The sequence below is a fragment of the Scophthalmus maximus genome, chromosome 14, assembly GCF_022379125.1.
Source record: "Scophthalmus maximus strain ysfricsl-2021 chromosome 14, ASM2237912v1, whole genome shotgun sequence".
Classification (NCBI taxonomy): domain Eukaryota; kingdom Metazoa; phylum Chordata; class Actinopteri; order Pleuronectiformes; family Scophthalmidae; genus Scophthalmus; species Scophthalmus maximus.
In genome coordinates this window covers 1,629,832-1,655,827 of record NC_061528.1, presented here as the reverse complement: position 1 = coordinate 1,655,827, position 25,996 = coordinate 1,629,832, and the positions used below count along the sequence as shown (strand labels likewise).

The 25,996-nt window shown below is 46.7% G+C and overlaps 2 protein-coding genes across 6 annotated transcripts; both read right to left on the bottom strand.

Annotated features, from left to right (window-relative positions):
* Positions 1 to 2,782: 2,782 nt before the first annotated feature.
* On the bottom strand, positions 2,783 to 7,459 carry LOC118282640 (acetylcholinesterase collagenic tail peptide-like). Of its 2 annotated transcripts, XM_035603909.2 has the most exons (15): positions 7,396 to 7,459; positions 6,481 to 6,564; positions 6,226 to 6,326; positions 6,104 to 6,145; positions 5,903 to 5,929; positions 5,712 to 5,783; positions 5,544 to 5,609; positions 5,247 to 5,273; positions 5,123 to 5,167; positions 4,991 to 5,026; positions 4,821 to 4,901; positions 4,462 to 4,558; positions 3,656 to 3,765; positions 3,296 to 3,415; positions 2,783 to 3,115 (listed from the first exon to the last, which is right to left on the bottom strand). In XM_035603909.2, the coding sequence occupies exons 2-15, from the start codon at positions 6,551 to 6,553 to the stop codon at positions 3,098 to 3,100; spliced, it is 915 nt and encodes a 304-aa protein (XP_035459802.1). In that variant the 5' UTR covers positions 6,554 to 6,564; positions 7,396 to 7,459; the 3' UTR covers positions 2,783 to 3,097. The 2 variants fall into 2 exon arrangements, with proteins under 2 accessions (XP_035459802.1, XP_035459803.1); XM_035603910.2 differs by lacking the exon at positions 7,396 to 7,459 and having other exon boundaries at positions 6,481 to 6,594.
* A 1,543-nt stretch (positions 7,460 to 9,002) lies between these two features.
* On the bottom strand, positions 9,003 to 25,721 carry rif1 (replication timing regulatory factor 1). Of its 4 annotated transcripts, none has more exons than XM_047337235.1 (36): positions 25,181 to 25,721; positions 24,690 to 24,738; positions 24,348 to 24,494; positions 24,169 to 24,247; positions 23,980 to 24,076; positions 23,731 to 23,861; positions 23,530 to 23,624; positions 22,908 to 23,097; positions 22,726 to 22,818; positions 21,938 to 22,076; positions 21,698 to 21,849; positions 21,502 to 21,616; positions 21,235 to 21,411; positions 21,040 to 21,150; positions 20,825 to 20,887; positions 20,301 to 20,407; positions 19,625 to 19,711; positions 19,447 to 19,520; positions 18,549 to 18,729; positions 18,336 to 18,443; positions 18,089 to 18,238; positions 17,524 to 17,623; positions 17,135 to 17,427; positions 16,849 to 17,051; positions 16,642 to 16,735; positions 16,408 to 16,539; positions 16,173 to 16,315; positions 15,983 to 16,072; positions 15,838 to 15,892; positions 12,271 to 15,744; positions 12,027 to 12,155; positions 11,856 to 11,942; positions 11,068 to 11,183; positions 10,834 to 10,984; positions 10,620 to 10,749; positions 9,003 to 9,973 (listed from the first exon to the last, which is right to left on the bottom strand). In XM_047337235.1, exons 3-36 carry the CDS (start codon positions 24,470 to 24,472, stop codon positions 9,666 to 9,668), a joined length of 7,779 nt encoding a protein of 2,592 aa, XP_047193191.1. In that variant the 5' UTR covers positions 24,473 to 24,494; positions 24,690 to 24,738; positions 25,181 to 25,721; the 3' UTR covers positions 9,003 to 9,665. The 4 variants fall into 4 exon arrangements, with proteins under 4 accessions (XP_047193191.1, XP_047193190.1, XP_035459893.2 ...); XM_047337234.1 differs by having other exon boundaries at positions 25,192 to 25,721; XM_035604000.2 differs by having other exon boundaries at positions 25,374 to 25,721.
* Between the last annotated feature and the right edge of the window lie 275 nt (positions 25,722 to 25,996).

Below are 25,996 nucleotides of genomic sequence, written 5' to 3'. Positions count from 1 at the left end.
TTATAATTATTTTAAGTTTTTAAGAAGTGTCAGAAGAGAATGAGTTGATGACTGGACGTGGGTCTGTATTCTCAAAAATGCGATGAAGTTTCGACCAGGTTACCAAACTGGCATACCACTAATTCCACTTATAGTTTGTATTGAGATCATTTGATCTAAAAATGTTTCTTTAAACTTAGGGCTTCGTGGCTGATTGGTTGGTGACGCCTTAGGGATATGACTTAGGGTCCGTCCCATTTCACCTCACTTGGCCCTTCCCCATCTTTTTTGCCCATTGCCGTGTCGGGTATGGTGTCCCATTTCTTTTGAAGATCAAGGGGTAAGAGTTATCTACCCCCTTCAAACCACTTCAAAAAGCCGTAGGGTGGTCAGATGCTGACTTCAGGTGGAGTGGGAGAATGCAGGGGTAGGGCCAAGTGAGGGGAAATGAAAAGGACCCTAAGGATCTTCAAAAGAAATGGGACACCCTACCCTACGTGGGATGGCGCAAAATGTAGAGGTAGGGCCAAGTGAGGGGAAATGGGACGGACCCTTAATCCTTGAAACCACCAAGATTTTATAAATACTTCTTGTAAAGTTGTACTCAGATTACAAGTGGTTTTATAATCCAAACCACAGGGATCTATACCTATTTTCATGTCTTCCCTTGCCTCTGTAAAGTTACACATTTAGTTCTGCCATTATCCGGATTAAAATTTGTTACTCAATCGGATCTGAATGATCTGTACAGTCCCACAGGGACTCAACCAAAGGCCTCCAGTAGTCTGAGTACAGACTTCACACAACAGTCCATGAGTCCTGCTTTACCAGACTCCGTTGGGTTAATTCACCAGTACGCCAGTCAGCTTTGCCCTCAGTGTTTGTTGGCTTGTAGACCAAGCAGCTAGTACGCTACAATGAACTCTTGTCTGAGAGAAGGTGATCGTCACGTTGCGAGTGAATAAATCAGTCAATTGTTTGTCATCTTACCGGCTGGTCCATCACTGTGCATGTTAGTCTGTGAAGGTGTGAGTCCGCTTGGCGTCTTGGAGTGATCAGAGGAGCCCCACAAGTGCCTGAAAAACAAAACGCTCAAACTTAACATCATATCCTGCAGAACCTTTACCTTCCGTGGTGGCGCCCATCAAGGTTTGTGCATTATTGGAACTTAAGGTTTAACATTCGCACAACGGCCGTCTGGGTCAGATACTGTCGCCAAGAAATTTCGGATTCAGAGCGAAACCTGAGAGATGCTGATGTCAGACAACAAGCAGCAGTTAGCAAGGTCTAGAGCCAAAGACAACATGCTCCTCTTTAGGCCTTGATATCTTATTAATCATCGAGGTACAATCTTAACTTACACCTAAAGCCATTGCAGCCAACTCTAGCACTCCTCAGAGGTGGTGTCAAAAAGGATGACAACAGTGGGACTCAGCTATCAAGTTAGCGAGTACATCAGTATCGTAGACTGTAAATGAAGATGGACAACATGGCAGAATCCCCAAAAGTGAAGTCAAATCTTCTGGATCGCCCCCTGGTGGTTAGCTCCCGCCTCCTCCATGTTAGCAGATGTGACATGGACCAAACTCAAAAGTAGACGTTAAATACATTTTTCTCAAAGATGTTTTCTGTCATTTCAGCAACAGTTCTTATCACACTGATGTTTGTCAACTGTTCATTTTTGTTATTTGATGCCCCAAAAAACCATAACGGGGTGAAATATTTTACAAATTACGTCAAAAGGACAAGATGGTGGCCACCGGAGCAGAGATATTTTGGCTTGATTTTTGTGCAACAGGACAAGTGAGGACGTATCGTCCGTCTTTACATTCAGACTGTGATGATGTGGAATTCTCTCGAATCGTCTTAGTCACTCAGGTGACAAAGTTAGTTATCCTGTTGGTCGGGCGGCCATGTTGGATCTGACAGTCAGCTGGATGAAGTCGTCTGCTGCTCTATCCAAGCATCCTACCACACTCTTAGTTACACAAACATTGTCCATCATCTTAAATCACTTTCTGGATCAGCTGATAAAGGATGTTTCATTTCCCGGTCATAGTTGCTTTAATGCAAGATTACTGCCCACGTTTGTTTTTTATTCTTAATGTGCAATCGTATCCGTTTTTGAAGGTTTTCTTATTTAATTTTAATGTGCAATTCTGGTAAATAGAAAAAAGATTTCCCTTTGTATTCTACATTAAGTATTGGAGGGGAGATGTCCTCTGACAGAAGTGCTTCCTCTGCCGTCTGCAGTCATCAGGCCGACTGGACATCATGGTGTATTTCAATGACACACACTCCAGTAGCTGCTGTTACATTTCAAATAAAAGAGAAAAATGATTGGAACCATGTGATTATTCAAGAGTTTTCACACAAGACCTCGAGGCCTTGAAAAAGTTGCTGATCTGAATTTTTGGGCTGGATTTTCAGGTAAGTCCGAGTCTCTAAACTGTCGGACTGTCGAGCTCCCGTCCGCTCTCCCCTAACCCACGACTCAAGGCTCCGTATGAAGTGAAGATTATATTTCAGAAAACTTGTTTTCTTGACCAAATGTTTTTGATAAAATGTTCAAATCATCTCCAAGTAGCAGAACAATGTCATCATATGACGGAAAAGAAAAATCACGTCAGCGTCAAAAATCATCGAAAGTTTTTTATACTTTGATTATAAACCTGATTCCTTCTGCACTCACACAGATGGAACTGAGGAATCCAACTTCTTGCAAGGAAACAACATGCACATTTCTTAGTAGGTTAAACAAAAAGCACTTAAGATAAAAAAAAAAAAGATTCTGACACTATGGCAGGAGACAGTGATCAGTTTTTTTATTGATCCACGTCGGAGCTGCATCACTGCGGCGGCACATACCTTCAATAAATACTGTCTTTTACAGTCATAACATAAAAGAGTGACGGGTCCATGCATGCGTGAATCACATTGGTTCAGAATCATTGAAATATGATATCAGTAATATGCCCAGTACAAACACAATCTGAGCAATATGCATCAGGTCAGATGAAGCGTCGCTGCTCAAGGGCACTTCAGTGGTGGTGATGTGAGACAGGTTGTGAGACAGGTGTCCAGACTGAGGTCAGGGGTCAGTGCCAGGGGTCGGGGGTCAGTGCCGGGGGTCGTCCTGGTCCCACAGAGAAAGCATGGAAACAAAAAGAGGAACGATGGAGTTAATATTTCCTATTGGACGGGAGTGTTTCATGTGATGTAGTTTGCGTTGGATGTTTTTCCTAAAGAGCGGATGACGATATATATATATATATATATATATATAAATATATATATTTATGTTGCCGTTAGTTACCAGGACGTTGATCCACTGCGACTCAGAGTAGATGTACAGAGCTCGTCGGTCTGTTCGCAGCACCATCACGTTCTCCCCCCGCAGCCTCCGCATCTGTCGCTCCCCGTCGGCAACAAAGACCTGCACAGAAAACATACTTAAAGTACATATATATAAATATATACATATACAATTATATTGAGAAAACATTCTTAGAGTCAACGTACTTGGCCCATGTGACTTATATATATTATCATAATCTTTAATGCTTCAGTGCTGTGGCTCAGGAGGTAGAGGGGGTCCCCCGCTTCCCCCAGTCCGCATGATGACTTGAGCAAGATACTTGACCATAAAGTGTGTGTGTGTGTGAGAGACACTGACCGTCTGGACTCTGTCCAACCCTCTCTGTGGGGTTCGAACCTGTGAACAGTCACACTTGGCGGACGGACCGCGGCTGCCTGTGTCTCCCTGCTGACCTGACAGGACGTACACTGGACACAAGGGGTCAGTGGTAGTCAATAATCAAAGATGAGCTGTGACGACAACAAGTTTTCTGTTCCAATATTTTTTATTCTTCTAAATTTAAACCTGGGGAGTGGCCGGTCAATCAATAAATCCTTCCATCAATCAATCAATCCATCAATCCATCAATCCATCCATCCATCCATCCATCCATCCATCCATCAATCCATCCATCCATCCATCCATCCATCCATCCATCAATCCATCCATCAATCCATCCATCAATCCATCCATCCATCCATCCATCCATCCATCCATCAATCCATCAATCCATCCATCAATCCATCAATCCATCCATCAATCCATCCATCCATCCATCAATCCATCCATCCATCCATCCATCCATCCATCCATCAATCCATCCATCCATCCATCCATCCATCCATCCATCAATCCATCCATCAATCCATCAATCCATCCATCAATCCATCCATCCATCCATCCATCCATCCATCCATCAATCCATCCATCCATCCATCCATCCATCCATCCATCCATCAATCCATCCATCAATCAATCCATCCATCAATCAATTAATCCATCAATCCATCCATCAATCAATCTATCCATCAATCACACAGAACTTACCCAGAAGCAGAATCTGTTCTGTCAGATATATTTTTCTACTGAGTCAGATATATTTTAAACGATGGAACGATACGAACCTTGTCCCGGTCGTCCAGTGTCTCCGGTCCGACCCAGTGGTCCCGCTGGACCGGGACGACCCAGGTTCCCCGGGGGACCACGAGTTCCCTTCAGCCCCTGACGACAGATCAACACTGTCACTGCGTCACCGCTCGATCAGACAAGTGCCTCAGAACCACCTGACACCAAACCCAGAGGAACTGTGTCGACCGCGGGTGCTGATCCGATTAGTGGAAGACTGCAGCCTCAACTTTTGGTTTAGAGATAAAGTTTATCCTCTTCTCTCGGAGAAATGTTCTTTAGTTTAGTTTGCAGACAGGATGTTATTATCCAAACTCAGAATGCAGTCGTGTATGGATCTATGTAGCCATCAACCTACCATGGGGCCTCTGCCTCCAGGATCTGCTCGGGGTCCCTGCTCGCCCCTCAGGCCCGGATCCCCCCTCAGGCCCAGGTCGCCCTGGAACAGAACAGAACACCACGTCTTCTTCACAGACTGTGTTTTTTACTGTGAACTAAACGTGTGAATGTCACCGAGCGGCCGTCTACCTTCTCTCCTGGCGCTCCGGCGACGCCACACTCGCCCTACAGAGACACACACACATCGATTAGTTATTCATTTCTATGATCGTGTCACAGTTGCAGGCACAGGAAATGAACGAGGAGGGACTCTGTCCTCACCGTCTCTCCGCCGCGTCCTCGCTTTCCTTTCACCCCTTTATCACCCTAAGAGATAGATTTTAAAGAATCATACATAAGTAGAAATGGTAAGCGTGTGTGTACACGCAGCATGATCGTCACCTACCCTGGATCCTCTGTAGCCCTTACTGCCCTGAGGACACACAAGTACACAAGTGTCAATCCTTTTTATCACACTGTATCCACGCCATGATGTACCAAATGAACATCTGCCTGTTTGATGACGACATCATTCTGAGAGAGATAAACACCCAATGTATTGATAATAAATTCTTCTGCTGAAGACGTCCAGGATCTCCGACACTGAACTGGTTATAACCACAGGACTTTAACGTCTCAGTCGGTGACCAACGTGTCCAGGCGCCACTAACGGTCACTTTCACGCCGGTTCACGTCTTTATACCTTGATCATCCCTGGAGTGCCGATGTCTCCGTACAGACCCCTCCAGCCTCTGCCGCCCTTCTGTCCCTGTGGAGACATCAGCTCACATCAGTCGTGGCGCAACTTTAGTCACACAAAAGAAAATACATTTGTTAACGGGTCGGCAGACGGGGACTCTCTTTCTGTGACCTTTTCTCCAGGATGTCCCAGGACTCCTTGTGATCCCAGTTCTCCCTCTGGACCCGTCGCTCCGGGTTCGCCCTGAAATATATATAACACACAACACAACATGAGTTTTACTTTTCATGAACTCTGTGTGTATGTGTGTGTGTGTGTGTGTGTGTGTGTGTGTGTGTGTGTGTGTGTGTGTGTGTGTGTACCTTGGGTCCCCTGGTTCCTCTGCAGCCCTTTAACACACAAACATGGTCAAACTGAGGTGAATGTTTCGATCGCAAAACATTAAAAAACCTTATTTCATTACATGAGAGATGACTGAGTCCTTCATTTTACGACTTTAAAGATTAAACATTTTTCATTTTAGACCAGAAACATCTGGGTTTCATGACGCAGGTCCGTCGTACCTTTTCCCCTCTCGCTCCTGTGATGTGATGTGTAATATCAACCTGCGGAGTTAAAAACCATCAGATTAGTTTGAGTTGAAGTCGTGCAAATGACTTGAAATATTTATATGAGTGCTCATCACCATCAGCACTGGTTTCCATGTTAACGGAGGAAACATCGGAGGAGGAAGAGGAGGAGGGATGAAGACTTGACACTTCCTGTCGTCTCTGCTGGATGGAAACTCTACGGACAGACAGAACATGACCACGACGGACGATCCCATATATGCTATATGCTTTTGTCACAATTCGCTCTTGAAGACCTGCGATTTTTGGGGGTTCTGGCTGGGAACCAGCCTTTCAGGTTCCAACACAATTAATCTTGTGTTCCCACTTACTGGCGCTAACGAACGGAGCAGCCGGACGGAAGCCGCTGAGCAAGGCAGTCCATCCCAGAACCAGAGTCAGCATCTCTTCTCTCCCTGCAGCGGCAGCAACAACATCAGCAACATGTTACAGGACCAGTGTGGAGGAGAGAGAGACCTCTAGTGGTGCAGGTGCAGGTTGCAGTCATCTGAAGGCCCCTCCCCTCACACCGGTCTTTACATGTAGGAGAACCTAGTGGCCGTAAGGAAACATGAGACAACCCAAGAGTCTGTTCTGGGCTTTCGAAGAGGGAAAGAAAAAATGAGGACTCTTAGTTTCAAGTGATTAGACACTAATAAAAACATAATTAAATCCTGAGACTGGACCTTTAAATATTTATTACACTATACAGGCAATCCAGAAAAGAAACATTTGGAGTATTATTTACTACAAAAAATGTTTTAAATTGTAAAAAAAAAAAAAAGTAATTTAACTTTTTTAATTTTAATTTTAATATTTAGAAATTTAAATAAATAAATAATAATAATTAACATTTTTAATCAACATTTCTTTTTCTTTTTTAATTTTACATTTTTGAAATTTTAATTTGAAAATGTGGGTAAAAAGGCAACATAAGGAAAAACTAGAATATGCTAAACTTGTGGATGAACAAGACGTCTTTGGTTTTGAAAGGAAGTCAAGAAGAAAGTCAGGATGTCGAGGATTCACCCCCAAGATGAACACAGATGCCCCCCCCCCGAAATCAAATTTTTCAGGAATAAAGTTCTGAAACGTGCCTCCACTGAAAAAATTTAACATTCTCCTTTTTAGAGTCAGAACCAAACTGCTGTAGTGAGAAGTGAGAGATGATGTCATCACCTCCAGATGCAATTTCACATGTTTACAGTTTTGTTTTGATTTATTTCAGTCAGAAGTCGGAGTCTTACCTGAAGGAACTGGACGAATGTCTCCACGTATCAAGATTGATTTTCAAAAACTCACGAAAAAAAACTGACACACACACACACACACACACACACACACACACTGTAAATTCAATCAGTACAATCCATTTTCTGAATTACTAAAAAATGAAGGTGCCTCTGATGATAATTATCCTGATCCATTAAAAATTCAGCTTTTAATTTTTGAATTATCGATCTGTGACTCCGACGCTTCTCGTAGTTCGGATCAGGGTTAAAAGCGACGAATGCAGTGTTGTGCGTCTTCTTACCTCAGCCCAGCTCGGAGTGTGTGTGAGTGTGTGTGTGTGTGTGTGTGTGTGTGTGTGTGTGTGTGGTCCTGCAGTGGAGCAGCAGCAGCAGCGTCTCCTCCTGGTCGTCGTCCAGCGGAGCTGCAGAACATTCTGCTTCGCTTGCAACACAAAGTCCAACTTGTGGTGGAAATGCAACGCAGCCTCTGGCAGCGGTCGGCAGAAATAATCAAGTAATTACTCGACGCGCTGCCGAGCCAATGAGACGAGGAGGAGGAGGAGGAGGAGGCAGCGGTGAGAAGGAGTCGTTCTGTCATTTTGTATTATATCACCATCACTGCGTCTCCACTCACATCTCCGGCTTCGGGCCAAGTTCCTCGCAGGGATAATCACTAAACAAGCATATTCCACTTCCATAAATCCAAGAGTTGCTGATTGAGAGACCGTACAGAGGTCAGCAGGTCAGCGGTACGAGAGGCCCCTGACGGGCCACCATGGGTAAAGGTCAAAGGTCAACGTTAGGCACACAGTTGTTCCCAAAGTAGGAGTCAGGAAACTCAACTAGCGTCGTTGGGAGAAGACGTGGAACTTTAGATAATTCAGATCATTTGGTGCAGAAAGGAAAAAACTAATTTTCCAAGAGCAGACCACATAGAGGAGGGTCAAAGGTCGTGCTCATCATGTGACAGGACTTGAGTTATTAACACAAGGACATTGGATAGCTGCTGGAGTTTTGCCACGGCAGAATCCCAAGGGTGGTGTGTGTGTGTGTGTGTGTGTGTGTGTGTGTGTGTGTGTGTGTGTCGTCATCAGTCAGTTACTAACCGAGCTATCAGATGTTTTCAGACCCGGACATTTTCCGGAGTTTATGTCTGAAAACATCTCTGGCGAAAAATTGTCCCGAGTCAGTCGACGTCTTCACGCTCTGTGGCAGACGTCGACACGCTGCCACTCGCTCGCTGTGAATCTCCCGGAGGTTGTCCCGTTGTGTTCTCACATGGGCTCACCTCACTCCTTTTCCAGAAAAGAAACATTATGGAAAAAACTACGAAGCCACATTTGCAGACATTTGTGTTCTCACAAACGAAGCAGCACAGGACAAATCTAAACTATCACATCTCCAGTATCTCACCGATTGTGATTAGACCAGATTTCTCGTGATCTTCTGAAGTTACAGGTGATTGTTTTGAGACAGACTCGGAAATTCTGGTCCTGAAGCAGGATGGAAAAATGGTTTAATTATAAATGATTTACTTGTTTGAGTTAAGAGGAAAAAAAATTAAATAATAATAATTTGACTTTTTGAGCCCGTTTCCATGAACACACCACTTGTCCAGCACATCGTCTACGTAGTTTCATTTTATTCAAAATTTAAAAAACAAACAAACATCAATGTCCATTCAAGTGTCCGTCCGCACAACTGTCAGAATGAGCCGTCACCTTATGTACAGAAATACCTTCAGCAATGCAAATCAAACAAAAAATGTAAAAAAAAACAAAAAACAAGTTACACTTAAAAAAAAACCTTTTATCAGTTTTTTGCCTTTTAAAGTTTTTAAAAATGAGCCAAGTGCCGAAGTGTCGCTACTCGTTTCTGTACATTAAAAATGCAATAAGACGTTAAAGTGAGATTTAGAAACAGAAGCAGATGCAAAGAGCTGAAGAGTCGAGGTTGTGATCAGACAAAAAAAACAACTAAAAAACAGGCTGTGATGTGGGAGAGGTTATGTACAGAGTCACCAGCAGGAGGAGCAGCGGAGCAGCTTCTTATTACAAAGTCTTCTGGCAACAGAAGGAAAACACTATTCTACAAGGATTAAAAACCTTTTGGCACTTTACTCTTGAGTGTTTATTAAAATCTTTTATAAACTAAACCCGACAGCTCGAGCTACAGATAAAAAAATGTGCTGCTGGAGTTTATTAAAAACATCTTTATCAAAAAGGCCGAGTTCAAACTGTAAAGTCTGCAGAGTAGAGCTGGATAAAACACCATCCATCCGTTTCTCATGTTCCGCTGATCGAGTCTGATCCGGACGGAGTCGGGCAGAGACGCGTCTGCAGCTCGACGACCACGCGCCTCATCAGGCCGCCCAGACGATCGTGTACACGGACGAGCTGCTGCGGCGAGAGGAGGCCGAGCTCCGGCGGCGTCATCCTGCAGGCGAGGGCGTCGACCTCGGACAGCAGCCCGTCAGGGTGAAGCGGTCCTGGTCCCGGTTCTCCTCCTGCAGGGGTGTCGGGCGTCTGATCCCCGGAGGCGTCCTGCTGCGACGTCACGTCCGCGGGGACGAGCTCGTCCACCAGCTCCGTCGCTGCAGAGAGAAATATTCTGTTAATGTATTTTAAAAAGAACACTCGATGTTCCTGTACAACGCAAGGTTTTTTCTGGGTTGTTTGTTGTATCTCGAAGTGGTTGATATCGTTTTATTCATGAGAATCGTAGCTTTCCAACGATGTATGACACAAGTATAAACTAAAACATAGCGTTTCTACAAATGGGCGTGACCAGATTTTTTTTGTTTGTGTTTTTAAGACGGCCTGCCAATCTTTCCAAAAACTGGTAAACTAAAAATATTATTTTTCCACTAAGCATGAGATTATGAACCAAAACCCAGAAACATGTCAATGTGCTTCAGGTTTTTATAGTTATTAAGATATTTTGTGTTAATTACCAAGTTTTAAAGGTGTTACTAGGCAGATTTTAATTACCACTTGTTTCAAGTCTTTATGCTAAGCTAACTGACGACTAGCGGTAGCTTCAATTACAATAATTATTAACAAATAATTCCTTCAATCTCAGAAATTGATTTCCAATGTGGACTCACAGAAAATAAAACACTTGAGAAGACCTTCGTAAATAAAACCCAGTGACATTGACTTTGGATTTAGACTTTATGAAGCTCTACGATATTTTAAATATGATATAATATAAAATTTATAATAAAACCGTTTACACACCCAGAGTCTCGCCTGAGGTCTTGTCGTCGTCCTCCTCCTGGTTCTGAGGAGCGCCGGTCTCCTCCAGCTCCGACGTCATCATCTCCATTTCATCAAAACTCTTCAACTCGTCGCCTACTCGACCTTTACGCTACGAGACAAGTTCCGATTTCAAATACAAGAATTTTTCTCCTTCTAGTAAGATTTACATTCTTGTGTCTGATCCCCGACGTACCTGCTGTTCATAAATCTTAAGTGCCTTCTTGACGTTGGAGATCTTCGGGGAGCGAATCGGCAGCGTCTTGATCTCGCCGGGCGTCAGCGCACTGAGGTCCCCGACCGTCTTGATGTTTCTGGCTCGAACGAGCTGCCCGAACCCACGAGACCTGGACCAGACGATTCAACAGACCTTTGCTTTCATCCGGGCTTCGTGCAGACTGAACAAAATGATGTTTTATCCTTCACTCACCACATGTTGGAGGAGATCTGAGGCAGCACTGCCTCGACGGGTGCGGAGCAGCCGACCAGCGCCGGATAGATACAGTCTCTGGAGACGGGTCCGGGCTCTTGGCTCATTTCGGAAATCTAGAAAAAATCGAAGGATGAATCGACCGTTATGACTAAGAACCAACAACTAACAACTCTCTACATCTATGGAGCTTTGGAGGCTACGTAGATCGGATACTTTGTGAAATTAAGATCCGGAAACGCTGCTGGACCCGATTTAGTTTGAAAATTCCAAGGTTGCGTTTCAGTCTGGATTGACACAAACAGAGACGTGTGGAAACGATGATTTAGTCGATAATGTTCACTTCCTGATTGGGTCTTGTCGGTCACAACTCCACTTTCGGTATCAGTTCCACCTCGAGTAAAGACATAGCTGCTCTTACTTTGCCGCCATTGCGGTTCTACTTTCCGTAGTATTTTGTCAAACTGAGCAACCAACGTCAAAGTAGACAACCAGCTTCCTGTTTTCACCAGCAACACCGCTGAACATAAATGTGACGGGAAAGGGGTTTTCAGGTGCGTTAGTATGGTCGGAGATGGGCTGCGGTACGGTTGAAGGAAGAAACATGCGTTCCATCAATTTTCTATCCGTTATGTCTTTGATAGCTTAGGAAAGTCAAACATCCGGTAGGTAAAGAGCCAGACGTTCCAAACCAGAGCCACAAGAAGAGCAAATATTGGAATTCTGCCATCCCCCCATATCCCCAAAAATGACATTAGTGAACGTTGATTTGTCGTTTGTGTACGTACCAGGCTTTTCTTGGAGCTCTTGGAACCTGGACTGCGCATATTTCTGGGGCTCAGGATCAACAAGCCTTTAGTTGGAGTAGTGACGTACTGAAATAAAGAGCAGACAATAGTTATGATCAGTCAAAGAAGGTTATTAGTCAGAGAAAGCGTCAATGTTGAACTCGTTCATACTTTGGGCTGTGGGATGCCAGTAACTTTGGATCTTCTGGGGGAACTGGTTCTGACGGCCGGACTGCGACGATCGATGTCGTCTGCCGTCTCCTGCCGTTGGATCGGATTAGCAAAAGACACGCGCCTGGACTGCAAAGTTAAAGGAGGACAACAAAATTAAGTTACTTTTGCGTCGACATTACCCACAAATAAAGCTCAGGTTTTCAGAGTGGATAAGTTGACGGGGTCAAGCTTTGTATCTTACTTTGACGAGAGGTGAGGGGGTCTCGTCCTCCAGTGGTCTCTTCTGGCCCTTCTTCAGAATACTGGTGGACGGGGAGGCTGAAGGAGACCAGGTCCCTCTCGTCCTGCCGCTGGACGGGCTCTGGCCAACTTCCAAGTTCATGAGAGCCTCCAGATCCTTCTGCTTGGCCGGAGAATCCAGAAAACCAACATATTTGCCAGTAGAGTCCGCAGACACTGCAGCGTCGCAAAGATCCTGCAGAGCCGCATCCAGATTTGCGACAACATCGTTTTCCGTGTTTGACGTCAACGTTTGTTCTTCATCCTGACACTCCATCGTTTGGGTGTTGGACGTCAATGTTTGTTCTTCATCCTGACACTCCATTGTTTGGGTGTCGGACGTCAATGTTTGTTCTTCATCCTGACACTCAGTCGTTTGGGTGTTGGACGTCAGAGTTTGTACTTCATCCTGACACTCCGTCGTTTGGGTGTTGGACGTCAGAGTTTGTTCTTCATCCTGACACTCCGTCGTTTGGGTGTTGGACGTCAGAGTTTGTTCTTCATCCTGACACTCCGTCGTTTGGGTGTTGGACGTCAGCGTTTGTTCTTCATCCTGACACTCCATCGTTTGGGTGTTGGACGTCAGAGTTTGTACTTCATCCTGACACTCCATCGTTTGGGTGTTGGACGTCTGCGTTTCTTCATCCTGACACTCCATTGTTTGGGTGCTGCCGTCTTTGTCGTTCTCCTGTGCAGGTGTGATCTCTTCCTCGGTGCCAGCGTTTGTATGGTCGCTCGAGGCCGATGGTTCGTCCTCCTTCAAAAGCTCATCTTTGACATTCGGACACTCGACCTGGTTTCCATCCAGAGTCGTCTCTTCCACTGGAACAACTGGATGTTCTTGGTCTGAATCAGCGTTTAGGTTTTCTTTATCGCCGTCCCCAGTTTCAGAAACTTCTTCAGCTTTGTCCTCTGAAGACTCCGACACCTGGGGTTGCTCTCTTGTTTCCTCAGGTGCCAGTTCGTCCACTGGAGATGGGTCAATGGGCGTAGCCTCCTGTATCTGTTCATCACTGATCCCGACCGGTTCTAGAATTTCAAAGTCGTCAGTGTCGCTCTCTTGCGCAGTATTTTCCGTCTTGCGAGGCGATTCGCTGCTCCTCTTTGTGACGTCAAACTCAGACCCCGACGTCACGACGGCATCAACCTCCACCTTCATTGGTGATGCTTGGCTACGTTCTTCCGCCGTATCAGCTGTAACCTGGAGTGATTCTGAATCCTGTAAATCTTGACTTTCCTGGGATTTCTCTAAATCTGTTTTGACTTCTATGCTTTGTGTATCTGCTTCTTGAGAATTACCAGCGATGTCATTCGCACTATCGTTTTTGATTCCGTCTACTTTAGATTCGAGGGCGAGAGGACTTGGAAGAGACGCTCGAGGTTTCCTCCCTCTCTTTTTGGGCATAGGGGGATTTTCTCTGCCCTCTGAGGATTCAGACTCTGACGACTCCAAACTGCCGACCAACACTTGAGAAGACCTCCGTCTCGAGTATCTGCCCCTGCCTTGGGAGGACTCTGTTGATCCGGGAACATCTAACGACTGAGAGCTCTCTGGTGTTGAGATGGGACTTGGTTTTGACAGCTCTTGCACTTTACTCCTTCTGGTTCGACCTCCGATGCCGGCCTCCGCCTGACCGACAGCTGATACAGTTGTCTTGGAATTGGACCGACTCAGCCTTCCTACCGCCTTACTGTCATTTTTGTCTTCGGACTCTGCTGCCGCCTCAGACGAGGCCTTGCTTCTTCGGGACCTACGCCGAGACTGGCTATCAGAAGATGAAGGTGTGATCAAGTTAGAGTCCCCTTGACTGAGGTTGTCCTGGGATTCATTGACCAACTGGTTTGTTGTGTCTGCTTCGTCTTGGGACTCGTTAGTTGGAGAAGAACCGCCTATCAAAGAATCAGACTGTTCTTTTTTGGCTTTTTCTACAAGCTCAAACTCTTCGGATTGGCCATCAGCTTGAGAAGAGGTTGGGATTTGAGAGTCTTTTGGCGTTTCGCCATCTTTTTTGGTCTGTTCCACAAGCTCCAACTCTTGGGATCTGCCACCAGTTTGAAGGTAAGGAGTGATCGTCGGAGAGTCGTTCTTAAGCTCATGATTGTCCTTTTTGGTTGGTTCTACATGTTCAAACTCTTTGGACCGATCACCAGATTGAGGGGAAGGAGTGATCATCTGAGAATCGTCCTTGTCAGTCTGTTCTACAAGCTCAACTTCATGTGCGGCAGTTTGGCTCGACTGTTCTTTCTCGTGCAAATCCTTTTTCGTTTTCTTCACACCAGACTCCTCGTTAATCTCTAATGACGCTTTACTGCGCCGACCACGCCTTCCGCCTTGTGACTGGCTTTCACAATTGGACTGTAGGTTGTTTTGGCTTGACTCTTGCTCTCTGGTGCTGCCGCTTCTTCTGGATTCAGGTTTGTCAAGGAAGTCATCTGAGCTGCTGAACAGTTTGGTCTTCTTGTGTCCTCGACCCTGAGAGTTGGTTTGGCTCGTCTCAATCTGAGCCTTCTGGGCCCTTGTCCGTAATTTTTCTCTGCTGGCGTCTTCCTCTGCAATCTGCTTACTTCTCCTGGTTACTCTGCTTTCTGTTGCGATTGACTTGGGAGAAACACTTTTAGCCTCCTCGCTAGAACGTTTCCGTTTTACCAGCAAGTATTTATCTCCTCGTTCTTCAGGGTCCTCTGCAGGCAGTGCGGGTCGGTCTTTTTGGCGCCCAGACCGTCTGGGTTCAGTCGGAGAAGTCTGTGATTGAGAATCATCCAATTCCTCTTCCTGACTAGATGGCTCTATTTCCTCCAGTTTTTCCTTCTCCTTGCCCTCCGCTTCAGTTTGGGTGTCCGGGATAACATCTTCGTCCTCAGTCGTGTCACTGGGCAGTCTCTCCGTCAGCCTGACAGGCTCACTTTTAATCCCAGAGTCTTTAGGTCTTCGGGGGGAGTCCATGGCGTTGTTCACCGGATGCAGGGAGTCCACTTTTCCAGTCCGAGTGGATTGGGAATCCTGAGAGTTTGGACCGACTGAAGTCTGGGAAGACTGAGAAGAGGGCGTCTTGTTGGAGTGTTCTTGGGAATTGGAGGACTTATTGAGAGGACCTGTGAACGTGGACGCACTGCTGGGGCTGGCGGGTTTTCCCTCAGCGTACTTCTCCAGGGTGATGAAGGACTGACGTCGACTGTTTGGTTTCTGAGGAGTCCCGGAGACCAAATCTGAAGAGCCAGAGACGTTAGGACTTGAGCCTTCATTAACCTGTACGTCCATATCTTCTGCTTTGTCGTCACTCTTGGCGTCTTCCTCCATGGAGACGTCTGTCGACTCTGGGATCATCTCTACCTGCTGGCGTGTTTCCATATCTGCTTCCTTTGGGCTGGCATAGTCTTGTGTTTCTTTTGTTAGAACTTCGGGGTCTTCCTCACTCTCCATATCTTCCTGAGGGACCTGGAAGAAACCGGATTAAAGTAACTAAATCTGTCAACAAATATACATTGAGAGATGTCAGATCAAGGAAAATAAAAGAGATTTGTCCATTACCTTGCCAGGAGACTCTTTGGTGACCTCGTCAGCTTGTTCTGTTGGCAGTTTGTCCCTGTGGGAAAAATGGTTCACTATTAGATTACAGTTTTTTTTAATCAGACAGCAGGGATTTATCTTGATTCTGTTAGAGCTCAAAACTTACACATTGTCCTCTTGGCTCTGAGTGTATTGAGTGAAAACTGTGGTGTCCAGAGAAGCATCAAGGTTGTTGTACATGACCGGAATATCAATCCTGGGATATCGAGGAAAACATTAGTTTCACACAACTTGACAAACATCCGGGAACTTCAAATTAATTTTCATCAAGATGGGACAAAAAGCACAAGTCTGACCTTTTAGTCCTTTTCACTTCCTTCTGGTGCTCCGTCAACACTCTCTCCTTCGTCTCGGGTGGAATGAAGACAAAGTCGATGGAGGCCTCTTCCTCCAGAACCTCTCTGCGGGGAGGCTTGGGAGACCCGAAGTCCAGCTTCATCTGCGGAGGCGGGAGGTTAGTCATTGTACGATGCATTATGAAACGAAAAACGTAGTAGTGAGGATGTGGCCCTAGTAAGAGTCAAGACTTACGGAAACTGGCTTCGAGGTCTTGGCGGCGCTCCGGTCCTTCAGCTCCGCAGCCTTTCCCAGCAGCGAGTCCCGTTTTCCCACAGAGGACATCGGCATCCCGCTGAGCTTGGTCTCCAGCCTGGAACTCTCACTCTGAAGAGGAGAAGCAACAATCAGCAAAAAAAAACATTAGAACAGTGAGAAACTCGGAGAGAGACTTTGTAACTTGTGACGCGGCTATTTGTGGCAACTCACTGAATATTGTCCACTGAGCTCATCGGAGACGGTGACGACCTCAAATCCGGGAAGAATGATCGGGATCTTCTGCTTCACTTGGCTCAGGATTGGTCTGTGTGAGGAAAATGGCAATATTGACAAACACACTCGTACGACTTGGCCTCTTCCTCGAGGTAAAAGACTTGAACGCAGCAGTTTGAACAACAACGTGAGGACTTCTCTCACCTGATCTCTTCGGGGTACGCGAGGCTGACCGAGTTGGCGAAGGTTGCGTTCCAGAACTGGCTGACCGAGGTGCGAAGCTGCTTGTTCTTGTGTGGAAACAACACACACAGCAGAGGAGAGAGCAGCGCCAGCAGCTCGTCGTTGAAGGCCACAGCAGAGCGGCTCTGAACGCAGCCCAGGACGTCGGCGAGAAGCTTCTCCAGCTGCAGGACAAAACACATACTGCTTGTTAACAGGATTAGTAAACGTCAGTGATTGTCAAATGCTGTTTGAGAGCTGAACGCACCTTTGCCAGCAGCTGCGAGGTGAACTTGGGCGGCTCGGCGGCGGCGTGTTTGTAGAAGAGCGTGAGATGTGGGAGCAGAGACGCGAGCGCCTCCTGGACGGCGTTGGCGAGTACAAGGTTGCTGAAGAGCGCCGACAGGACGGAGACCAGGGCGACTCCCGAGGCCTCGGGGGACGAAGCCTCTGAAGCCTCCAGGTAGACCTCCAGACACCGGACCAGCAGGGACTGGAACGCCGACAGGTTCCCCAGGGCCTTGTTCCTCTTCCTCGTCCAGTTCACAGGAGTGTGGGGAGCTGGGGGAGGAGGAAGAAGAGCGAGACGGTGAATCCTCCCTTTCATTGAAGATCATCTCTGGAAAACTTCCAGTGAGATTGAGTGAAACTTCTTACATTTGAGCCTTTGTTGAAAATTAGGCGAGTACGGCGAGAAGTCCACACACTCCACCATGACCTGGAGGACGACGGCGACCGCGTTCAGGGTGGAAGGAACCTGCAGGATCAGACCACATCAACGTCAGACCAGTTTCAAACCAGTATATTCTTAATCCTGTATGAACCTTTGTGTTGCTTGAGATCCAGGGACCGGGAGGGAAACCGTCCGAATCCGGAGCGACTTGCTTGAGGAATTTTGTTTGTTTAAATTTACCAGTTCATTTTTTTGTTTTCTTGCTTATTGCAAAGCACTTTGTATAAATAGAGTTAACAATTATGAATTCAATAAACATTTTTTCATATTTTATCATTATCTTTGATTAATTATAAATGTTTGAAAAAAAATTCCAGACGTTGAAATAATAATTTTAAGTTTTTTTTTATATATATATATATTTTTTGAAACATTTTGGGGGGAAATTCAAAATTAAAAAAAAAAAAATTTACAAAATCTAATTCTAGAACAATAAATAGATTTTAAAAAAAGTTATGAATCATGTGACATTCCTCTCCTCTAACTCACCGTTAGGGCGTCTCTGTCCAGCGAAGCCGCCATCTTGGCACACAGCTCCTCGCAGCAGATGTTCTCCTCGGCCGTGACCACGAGCGCCGAGCAGCGTGCGAACACCTTGTACAGCTTGGACCACGTGGACAACATCGACTTCTGGGACGCCTGAGTCAAAGAAATGCGGAGATCGCGATCAGGCTGCTCCCTTCGGTGACAAACGGTGATTGAACGTATGATCGTGCTGGTTTGTCGGTTAACGGACCTGCTGCAGCGCGGAGCCTCGCAGCAGGTGAGTGACGGGGAACATCATGGCCGAGTGCATGGCACTGAAGTTGTGCTCCAGAGCGTCGCCTTGGTTCACTTCGTTAGACTGAAGTAGAAAGGGAATAAAAACTTTACTGAGGGGAATATAAAAACAACAAACAACATAACCACGTCCTGAGATCAAAAAATTCCTTCCTGCGTCTCCTCCCACCTGAGTGACGGTGTCGGTGAGTGGGCCAACCATCGCGCTCCACATCCTCCACAGCTGCTCTTTGCTCTGCAGCGACGCGGCGCTGCCTCCGATGGCGGCGAGCACCGCCTCCGCAAACGCCAGCGGGGAGGTGTGGCCCGACAGGCCGCAGCCCACCAGCATCTGAAGGCACAGGAAGAACCTGCCGACGCAAAATCAATGGATTTATAAGAAAGCACAAAAATGGATCGAATAGAAGTTTAATCAGGAGATTCACTTTTAGGAAAATGATTAGTTTCAGTATAAAATAAAATTATGAGGTAATGCTATACAATAATATACAAACAGAGGCTTTTATTCTTTGATATCGAGTATTTTTCTTTTAACATTTTGCTCATTATACAAAAATACAAATTATTTTAGGACTTTGACAAAATGAGATTAGTACTTCAAGGTTCTGAGTTCTACTTCCACCACTGGTAGTAAAACTCCTACAGGCAACATCCACATAACGAGACTTTCATTTTAAAAACATGTTAATGTTGCCACGGTTACGCCTGCCGTCCACACCACTCCGGAGCTTCAGAGCAACTAAGAAGGAGAAGTTTTTTTGTTGTTTTTTTTTTTTAATCGCTGCTCGCCCCGCTGTTTGAAAACTCCGGGGTCGAGTTGTAGTGCGGACGGGGCAAAACAAAGACGTTTAGAAACGATGACGCAGTCCATCGCATTCGCTTCCCGATTGGTTCATTATCAGTCTCGACTCAACCACCAGCGGTGAAGGTGAAACGTTGTAATGACTTTCTTTAAAGCAATGTAAAGTGTGTGAAACCGCGACCAACACTCTTGAAGACTTAAAGAACCAAACTCCAGATGAAGCAAATATCATTTTAGCCAAGTGAATAATAAATTCGCGGCCCACCTCTCGTCCTCGATGTAGGCGGCGAGCAGGCTGCTGTCGAAGAGGAGGAGGATGAGGAACAGAGCTGGAGTTCCCTGAAGGGAAGAAGGAAAACATCAACGCTTGACTGATCATCTGAGAGGAGACCTTCACGAAAGGCCGCACAAGTTTTTCCTTGTGACGAACACACTCGACTCACGTTCAGCACGTCCATCTTGCCGACCTGGTAGGAGGCGGAGCCGAGAACTCTCTGGGGGACGCCCTTCACCGTGGCCTCCAGCAGGACCTGAGGTCACAGGTCACACAGACGTTTCATCAACTCAACAGGAAAATAAGATTCAAACATTCATATCAGTTTGAAAAAAGTCACATATAGAGACGGTGACAAATTATTTCTACCTTTTTAAAATGCTGCATTTCAGGTTCATGTTGTTAAACTGATTAAATGCATTGATGCTCAGAATCTGAAGTTTTATCATTTAAACTGAACATATGTATTTTTTTGAACAAAACCGTGATTTTGTTTAGTTTTATTCTACTTTTTTCACAAAGAATCATAAAAAAAAATACATGAAGTTTTACTGAGGTCACAGGTCAGAGACACAGAAGTAATATAGAAGAACATTCCACTTGTTCCCCCCCGCCAAAGTCACAATGAATCATTCAACAAAATATGAACTGAGTTCGATTAACGAATTAATAGATCTGTTGAATGTTCCGGCAATATTTCTGCTGTTGTGGACGCGTCTGACACAAAGACAATCTCCTGCTGCGTTCGTCACATGTGAAACGTCCGGACGGAACTTTGGGGACATTTTCCCGGAGGTCGTGTCTGAAAGCCACTGGAGAAAGTCGCCGTTTGCTCTCCGTCTTACCAGGACTCTGTCGGCAGGCAGAGCCTCCGAGGCGACGATGCTCTGCAGAGCCTGAAGCATCAGCGTGAGAACCTCGCAGCCCTGACGGTCCTTCTTACTGCTGCCTCCTAACAGACAGGGATCACATCCACTTCAATACAAACACAGAACAAGTTCTTTAAAACTTAAAGAGCCTGATTGAAGAAGAAGCAGATCGTCATCATCGGGGACAGACAGAACCCCTCAGTGGAGTCTTCTCTTCACAACACGTCCAGGACCTGAACGCTCAGACTTAAACTGACAAAGATGATGATGATGGGAGTGGGTCGGGCAGGGAGACGAGGACGAGGGCTCGCCGGTCCCGCTCCGGACGACAAGAGCCCGGACCCAATCAGAATACTTTATGTGGCGCTGGAGAGGTGGGACCCACGACTCCAAGAGCCCCACCGTGTGGAGCAGACGCCACAACTGGGATTTAATACATGAAGCTGATTTCTTTCATTCAGAACCGCCGAGCTAATAACGTTAATCTATCACGTACTCACCAGACTCTATGGTCATGTTGACCAAACGCACGAGACTCGTCCATATAACGCCAAGGAGAGAATCTGCAGGAGAAGAAGAAGAAACTTAAAAGCACGTCTCCATTTGACCTCATTTTTTCGGAAAACCGATAAATCGGTCGCGCGCAATTTCCATATTTGTGAACTGGGGTGAACAGTGATGCACATTACAGCAGGAGGCGTCGGGCTCAGTTTACCTGGAGCGTCTTTGCCGACGTTGATGAATCCGTCTCTGATGTTGGCGATGAGGACGGCGGCATGTTTGGTGAACGAGGAGGCGCCGGAGAGCAGCGGGTGGTTCAGGGGCTCTGGAGGGAAAAAACAATATTGAATCAATTTGTAGCCGTTGTTTCTCTCGGGCGAGTGGCACACGTCGCGCCTCCGACCCTCACCGAGACTCAGGGCGAGTTTTCTCTTGGCCGCTGCGGCGACGGCCTCTGGACCCAGAATGTAGTGGAGCAGCATTTCCAGGCCGAGCAGCTGGATGGAGGCGAAGGTGGAGGAGACCTGGACGCTGGAGTTCAGGCTCATCCGGGGCATGTTGGTCGAGGTGTTGAAGCTCGCGTTGCCTGCGATCGGTGAGGTGAAAGCATCACAAGTCACATGGAGGGAGGGAGGGAGTCTGGGTTGGTTGGAGGGAGGCGGATTCATAAACGTACCAGTTTTGGGCGTGCCGGGTGCAGCGGCACCGTTCTGAGCGACGGCTCTGGACGGAGTGCCGGAGACCGGAGGGGAGTCGCATCCGATGGTGCACTGGAGCAGAGGCACAGAAACCTGGGGGGAGACGACCACCGGTCACTCGGTCTGCTGCACGACAACGTAGAGTTAGAAGTTACAGAGGAGGGAAAGTCTAACCAGGTCAAAGTTGGGCGCCAGGTTGGGTCCCAGCTGCACCACCAGGTACCACCAGACCTCCACCTTGGTGAGCAGCAGAGCCTCCGTCCGGACGTGGATGGACGCGAGCGGCTGCATCAAGAGCTTCATCCGTTTGGCGCTGGACAGGATGTCTGCCAGGGTGAGAAGTTAAAGAAAAACTTCATGACGACGGCAAGTTAAACATCTACGAAATTCATCCCGTCGACGGACGAGTCTCACCGGGGTTGAGGGCGAAGTTGTCGATGAGGCTCTTCCAGGCGATGAAGGCGATCTTCTTGACGGTGGGCGACGAGCTGCGGAAGCCGAGCTCCTCCAGGTGCAGCAGGGAGTTGATGAAGGGGCCTCCTCTGTGCAGCAGCTGAGGAGGAAGAAGAAGAAGAAGAACTTTCAGGATCTTAGTCCTTCTACAAGACTCAGGTCCTGGTCGTCCTTTAACCAACAAAGACTGGACGCAACATTTGCGTGTAATGTCCCTTTAAGAACACTGCTGCCTTGAGAGTAAGATTTTACATTCGTACTAGAGCTGCAACAGTTCAACAGTATTTTGATAGTCGATGAATCAGTTTGAGTAGTTTTTAAGAAGAAAAAAAACATAATTCTCTAATTTCAGCTTCTTAAATGTGAATATTTTCTGGTTTCTTTGCTCCTCTGTGACATTAAACTGAATATCTTTGGTGTGTGGACAAAAAACCCATCATGTTGGAATCAACAGATTAATCGATAATGAAAATAATTGCTTGTTGCAGCCCTAAATATTTCCAGCACATATTTCATCATAGGAGGTCTAAGTTAAAATTTAAAGAAGTTTCCATTTGTCTGACTCTTGAAAGCTCAAAACGTGGTTCAAATATAAACAGATTAAATCGACATCAACAAAGTTTGAGACTCTTCAAGTTTTTAATTAATCTAACGTGCTTTTTCTCTATAGACGTTCTTAAAAAAGGAATAAACAAATAAATCATACTTCAGTCTATGAATGAATGAATGAATGTGTAAACACACGTTACCTTCCCGAGCAGTTTCACGAACAGAGGCCAGAGCTTCAGGACGTTTGCTTCGTTCTTGGACATGAAGAGTTTCTGCAGCTCTGGGATCAGTTTCTGTGAAGACAAGACACGAGTTCGCTCGACTCCCCTGATCTCAGAAAGTGAATCTCTGCATCCTGCAGGAACCCTTCTCAGTTTCTCACCGACGACATCATGGGTTCGATGATGGCGGCGACCTCCGTCTGCTTCTCCAGCAGCAGCGGCATTCCCATCTCCATGGCAGCCGCGGCCCGCAGGCGCACCTTGGAGGCGGAGTGGACGACCAGAGGAACGATCAGCTTCGCCCACCGCACCGCTCCGTCGCCCATCTGGACCGGCACCTGCTCCAGCATCCTGGAGAAACAGAACACTGATCGATCAATATCAACGGACAATACGGGTGTTTATGCCGGTGCTAATGGTTGGAACGTGGCGAAGGGTGGCGAAGGCAGGGGGGACCCTTTTCACTGCTGCACCGCCAAAGGTGTATGCTAAGTTGCCATTTGTATCGTGACCGAGCAAAGGAGGAGGAGGAAGTTGGACACTAGCTTTAGCCTCAGTTGGCATCATGTGAGGAGGTTTGTCGAAGAAGGCGGAAGGAAGAACGGGCGAATATTCGCTTGGTTGAGTTTATTCGTGCGAATGACACGAAAATAAACACAAATAAGTCAAATATGATCCTGTGGCCAAACTCGCACGAGTAACCCAACACTCATTTTCACATTCGCTTGTTTTTGGGAATAGATTTTGCTATGATCTGTAAAATGCATCCATGTGATTTTTTACCTGATGATAACGTTCACGGCTTCGTGCTCCATCACGACGGACTGGACGTCGTCTCTGCTCCACACGCTCTCCAGCGTTCCCAGTATGGACGACACCTGAGCGGACGAAGAAGACGCGTGGATCAGCACAACAACAAGAACAAGAAGAACAACAACAACCCTTCGTTTCTTCCTGGAAGTAATTCCCCTGCTGACGTTTCACCTTCTTGCCGACCACGTCCGGAGGAAAGCTCTGTTTGGAGACGACCCACAATGCTCTGGTGCACGTGTTCTTGTCCGTCGACTTCGCCACCAGGGAGCAAAGTGCTGACAGGATTTCAGCCCCGAAGGCTTCTGGAAAATAAAAGGAGGAGGAGAGCGTCATCGTGAGAAGGCGACTTCCCGGCAGGTCTATAATAATAATAATAATAATAATAATGAGGAGGCATGAAATATAGATGTGAATATGTACCAGGCACTCCGGACACGACGTGAGAGTGGTACACACAGAACCCTAAGGCCTGCAGGGCAGCTTGACTCAGCTCCGCGTTGGAACTGGTTATATGAGCCTGGAAACAAAAAACAGATAAAAACATGAAGATATTAAACACCACAGCATCAAAATGGGAGGTTCTTCTTCTTTTAGTGGTGAAAGACTCACCAAGATGGATTTGCCCAGACGGGAAAAGTGCTTTTCCACTGCAGGGAGGAACTGGCGTCCTTCCTCTCCGCTGAGGCGACTGCAACAGATAAAGAAGACGAGACAAGGTCGTCTGCTCGCTCTCGTGTTCCCGTCGTTAACATGAGTCTAGTTACATCGAACTGGTGGTGGTGACTCACTTGGCGATGGTGAGGTAGGCGTCCGTGTGCTCCGACAGTCCAGCAGCGCCGTCCTCCAGGGACTCCAGCAGAGGGACGAGGCTGGAGCTGCCGCCGCCGCTCGGAGGCTCCGCCGCCGCCATCATCGCTGCTCACCAACCACGAAGCCTTGACAGATAAAACAAAAGGGGAAATGTTTAGTTTTCAATTTGAGCTTTATTGAAAGTTGATCACATCTCATTAAAATATGCTTTTGTCTGTTGCCCAGTGTGTCTTCTTGAATAACTTGGCATATTATCGTATTAAGAAAATCTATTTGCCCTCGACCGGAGCAGGGGCAGAAAACAGACGGAGGATTCTCACCTCAGGGAGATTTGTGTCGAGCTGCGTTCAACATCCACTGAGTCCGGAGCTGTGAGACACGGGACAAGAAGAAGAGCTGCGTGAATACAACTGTGAGCATTTCAATACGTGTGTGTGTGTGTACTTGTCTTCATATAGTTGTGAGAACAAGTTCTGGTAACGTCGTGAGGACATGTGGACGTAGCGGCGGGAGTTTGATTATCAAGGGTCTCCCACGATCTCCATCCCAGGAAGGAAAGTGACCCCCCCCTGCTTGATGTGTATAAATAATCCATACATAATAATAAATAAATAGTTAAACATAAGTTACACCTAACTCAGGTTGCTGCATAACCTAGGTTAGGGGTTAATGTTAGGCTTTCAGTTGTGAGGGTTGGACACACACACACACACACACACACACACACACACAGAAGAGATGCAGCTCCTTGGGGACCGGGTCTTTGAACGCACCTCGAGCAGGAGGAGGGGGACCGGGTCTTTGAACGCACCTTGAACGCACCTTGAGCAGGAGGAGGGGGACCGGGTCTTTGAACGCACCTCGAGCAGGAGGAGGGGGACCGGGTCTTTGAACGCACCTTGTCGGGTCTTTAGCAGGACCGGCTAACGGCCACTAGCTTCAGTGAGTTAGCATCATCTAGCATGTAAAGTTTGCACACACACACACTCATGTGTTATATTTACTCGTGGGGACTCGAGCAGCAGCCCCTTCTTCCTCTCTCTTCCTCTCTCTTCTTCTTCTCTTCTTCTCTTCCTCCCTCTCTCTTCCTCTCTCTCTCTCACCGAGGCTCCAGGAAGACGAGCCCGGGAGCAGCGGTGTAGCAGCGGCCGTGCGCTTCTCTCTGTCCCGGTACCGACACTCTTCGATCCGGAGCTTTCTTCTTCTTCTTCTTCTTCTTCTTCTTCTTCTTCTCCTCCTTCTCCTCCTTCTTCTTCTCCTCCTTCTCTGTCTCTTCTTCTGTCTCGCGGCTCCTTGTTCTGTTCTGTTCCGTTTCCCCCGCGAAACCTCTGGCGCCAAACCACCACGCAGACGTACGAAATTACCTTTGACCCCTCGAACGTCACACCCGGCTCCGCCCATTTCTCCTTATAAGGAGAGGAGCAGCAGCAGCAAAAGTTGCAATAATCAATAATCATGACAAGACGAAATCCTCCACTGACCATGTGACTCCACCTGCAGTGACAATGTTGAGGAAATTGTACTTCACTCAAGTACTTTTACTTTGTACTTCTTTGATATGATTAATCGACTACATTTATATGATAAAATAAAAATTACAAATTTATTCTATTATGATGTGTTGTGT

Coding starts and splice junctions, on each gene's coding strand:
- rif1 (XM_047337235.1), bottom strand. CDS start 24,472: ATGATGGCGGCGGCGGAGCCTCCGAGCGGCGGCGGCAGCTCCAGCCTC. Junction 17,624..18,088: donor TGGACAGAGACGCCCTAACG/GTGAGTTAGAGG, acceptor CTGATCCTGCAG/GTTCCTTCCACCCTGAACGC. Junction 17,428..17,523: donor TTTTCAACAAAGGCTCAAAT/GTAAGAAGTTTC, acceptor CTCCTCCCCCAG/CTCCCCACACTCCTGTGAAC.
- LOC118282640 (XM_035603909.2), bottom strand. CDS start 6,553: ATGCTGACTCTGGTTCTGGGATGGACTGCCTTGCTCAGCGGCTTCCGT. Junction 5,274..5,543: donor GCACTCCAGGGATGATCAAG/GTATAAAGACGT, acceptor GTGTGTCCTCAG/GGCAGTAAGGGCTACAGAGG. Junction 5,027..5,122: donor GAGGACGCGGCGGAGAGACG/GTGAGGACAGAG, acceptor GTGTCTCTGTAG/GGCGAGTGTGGCGTCGCCGG.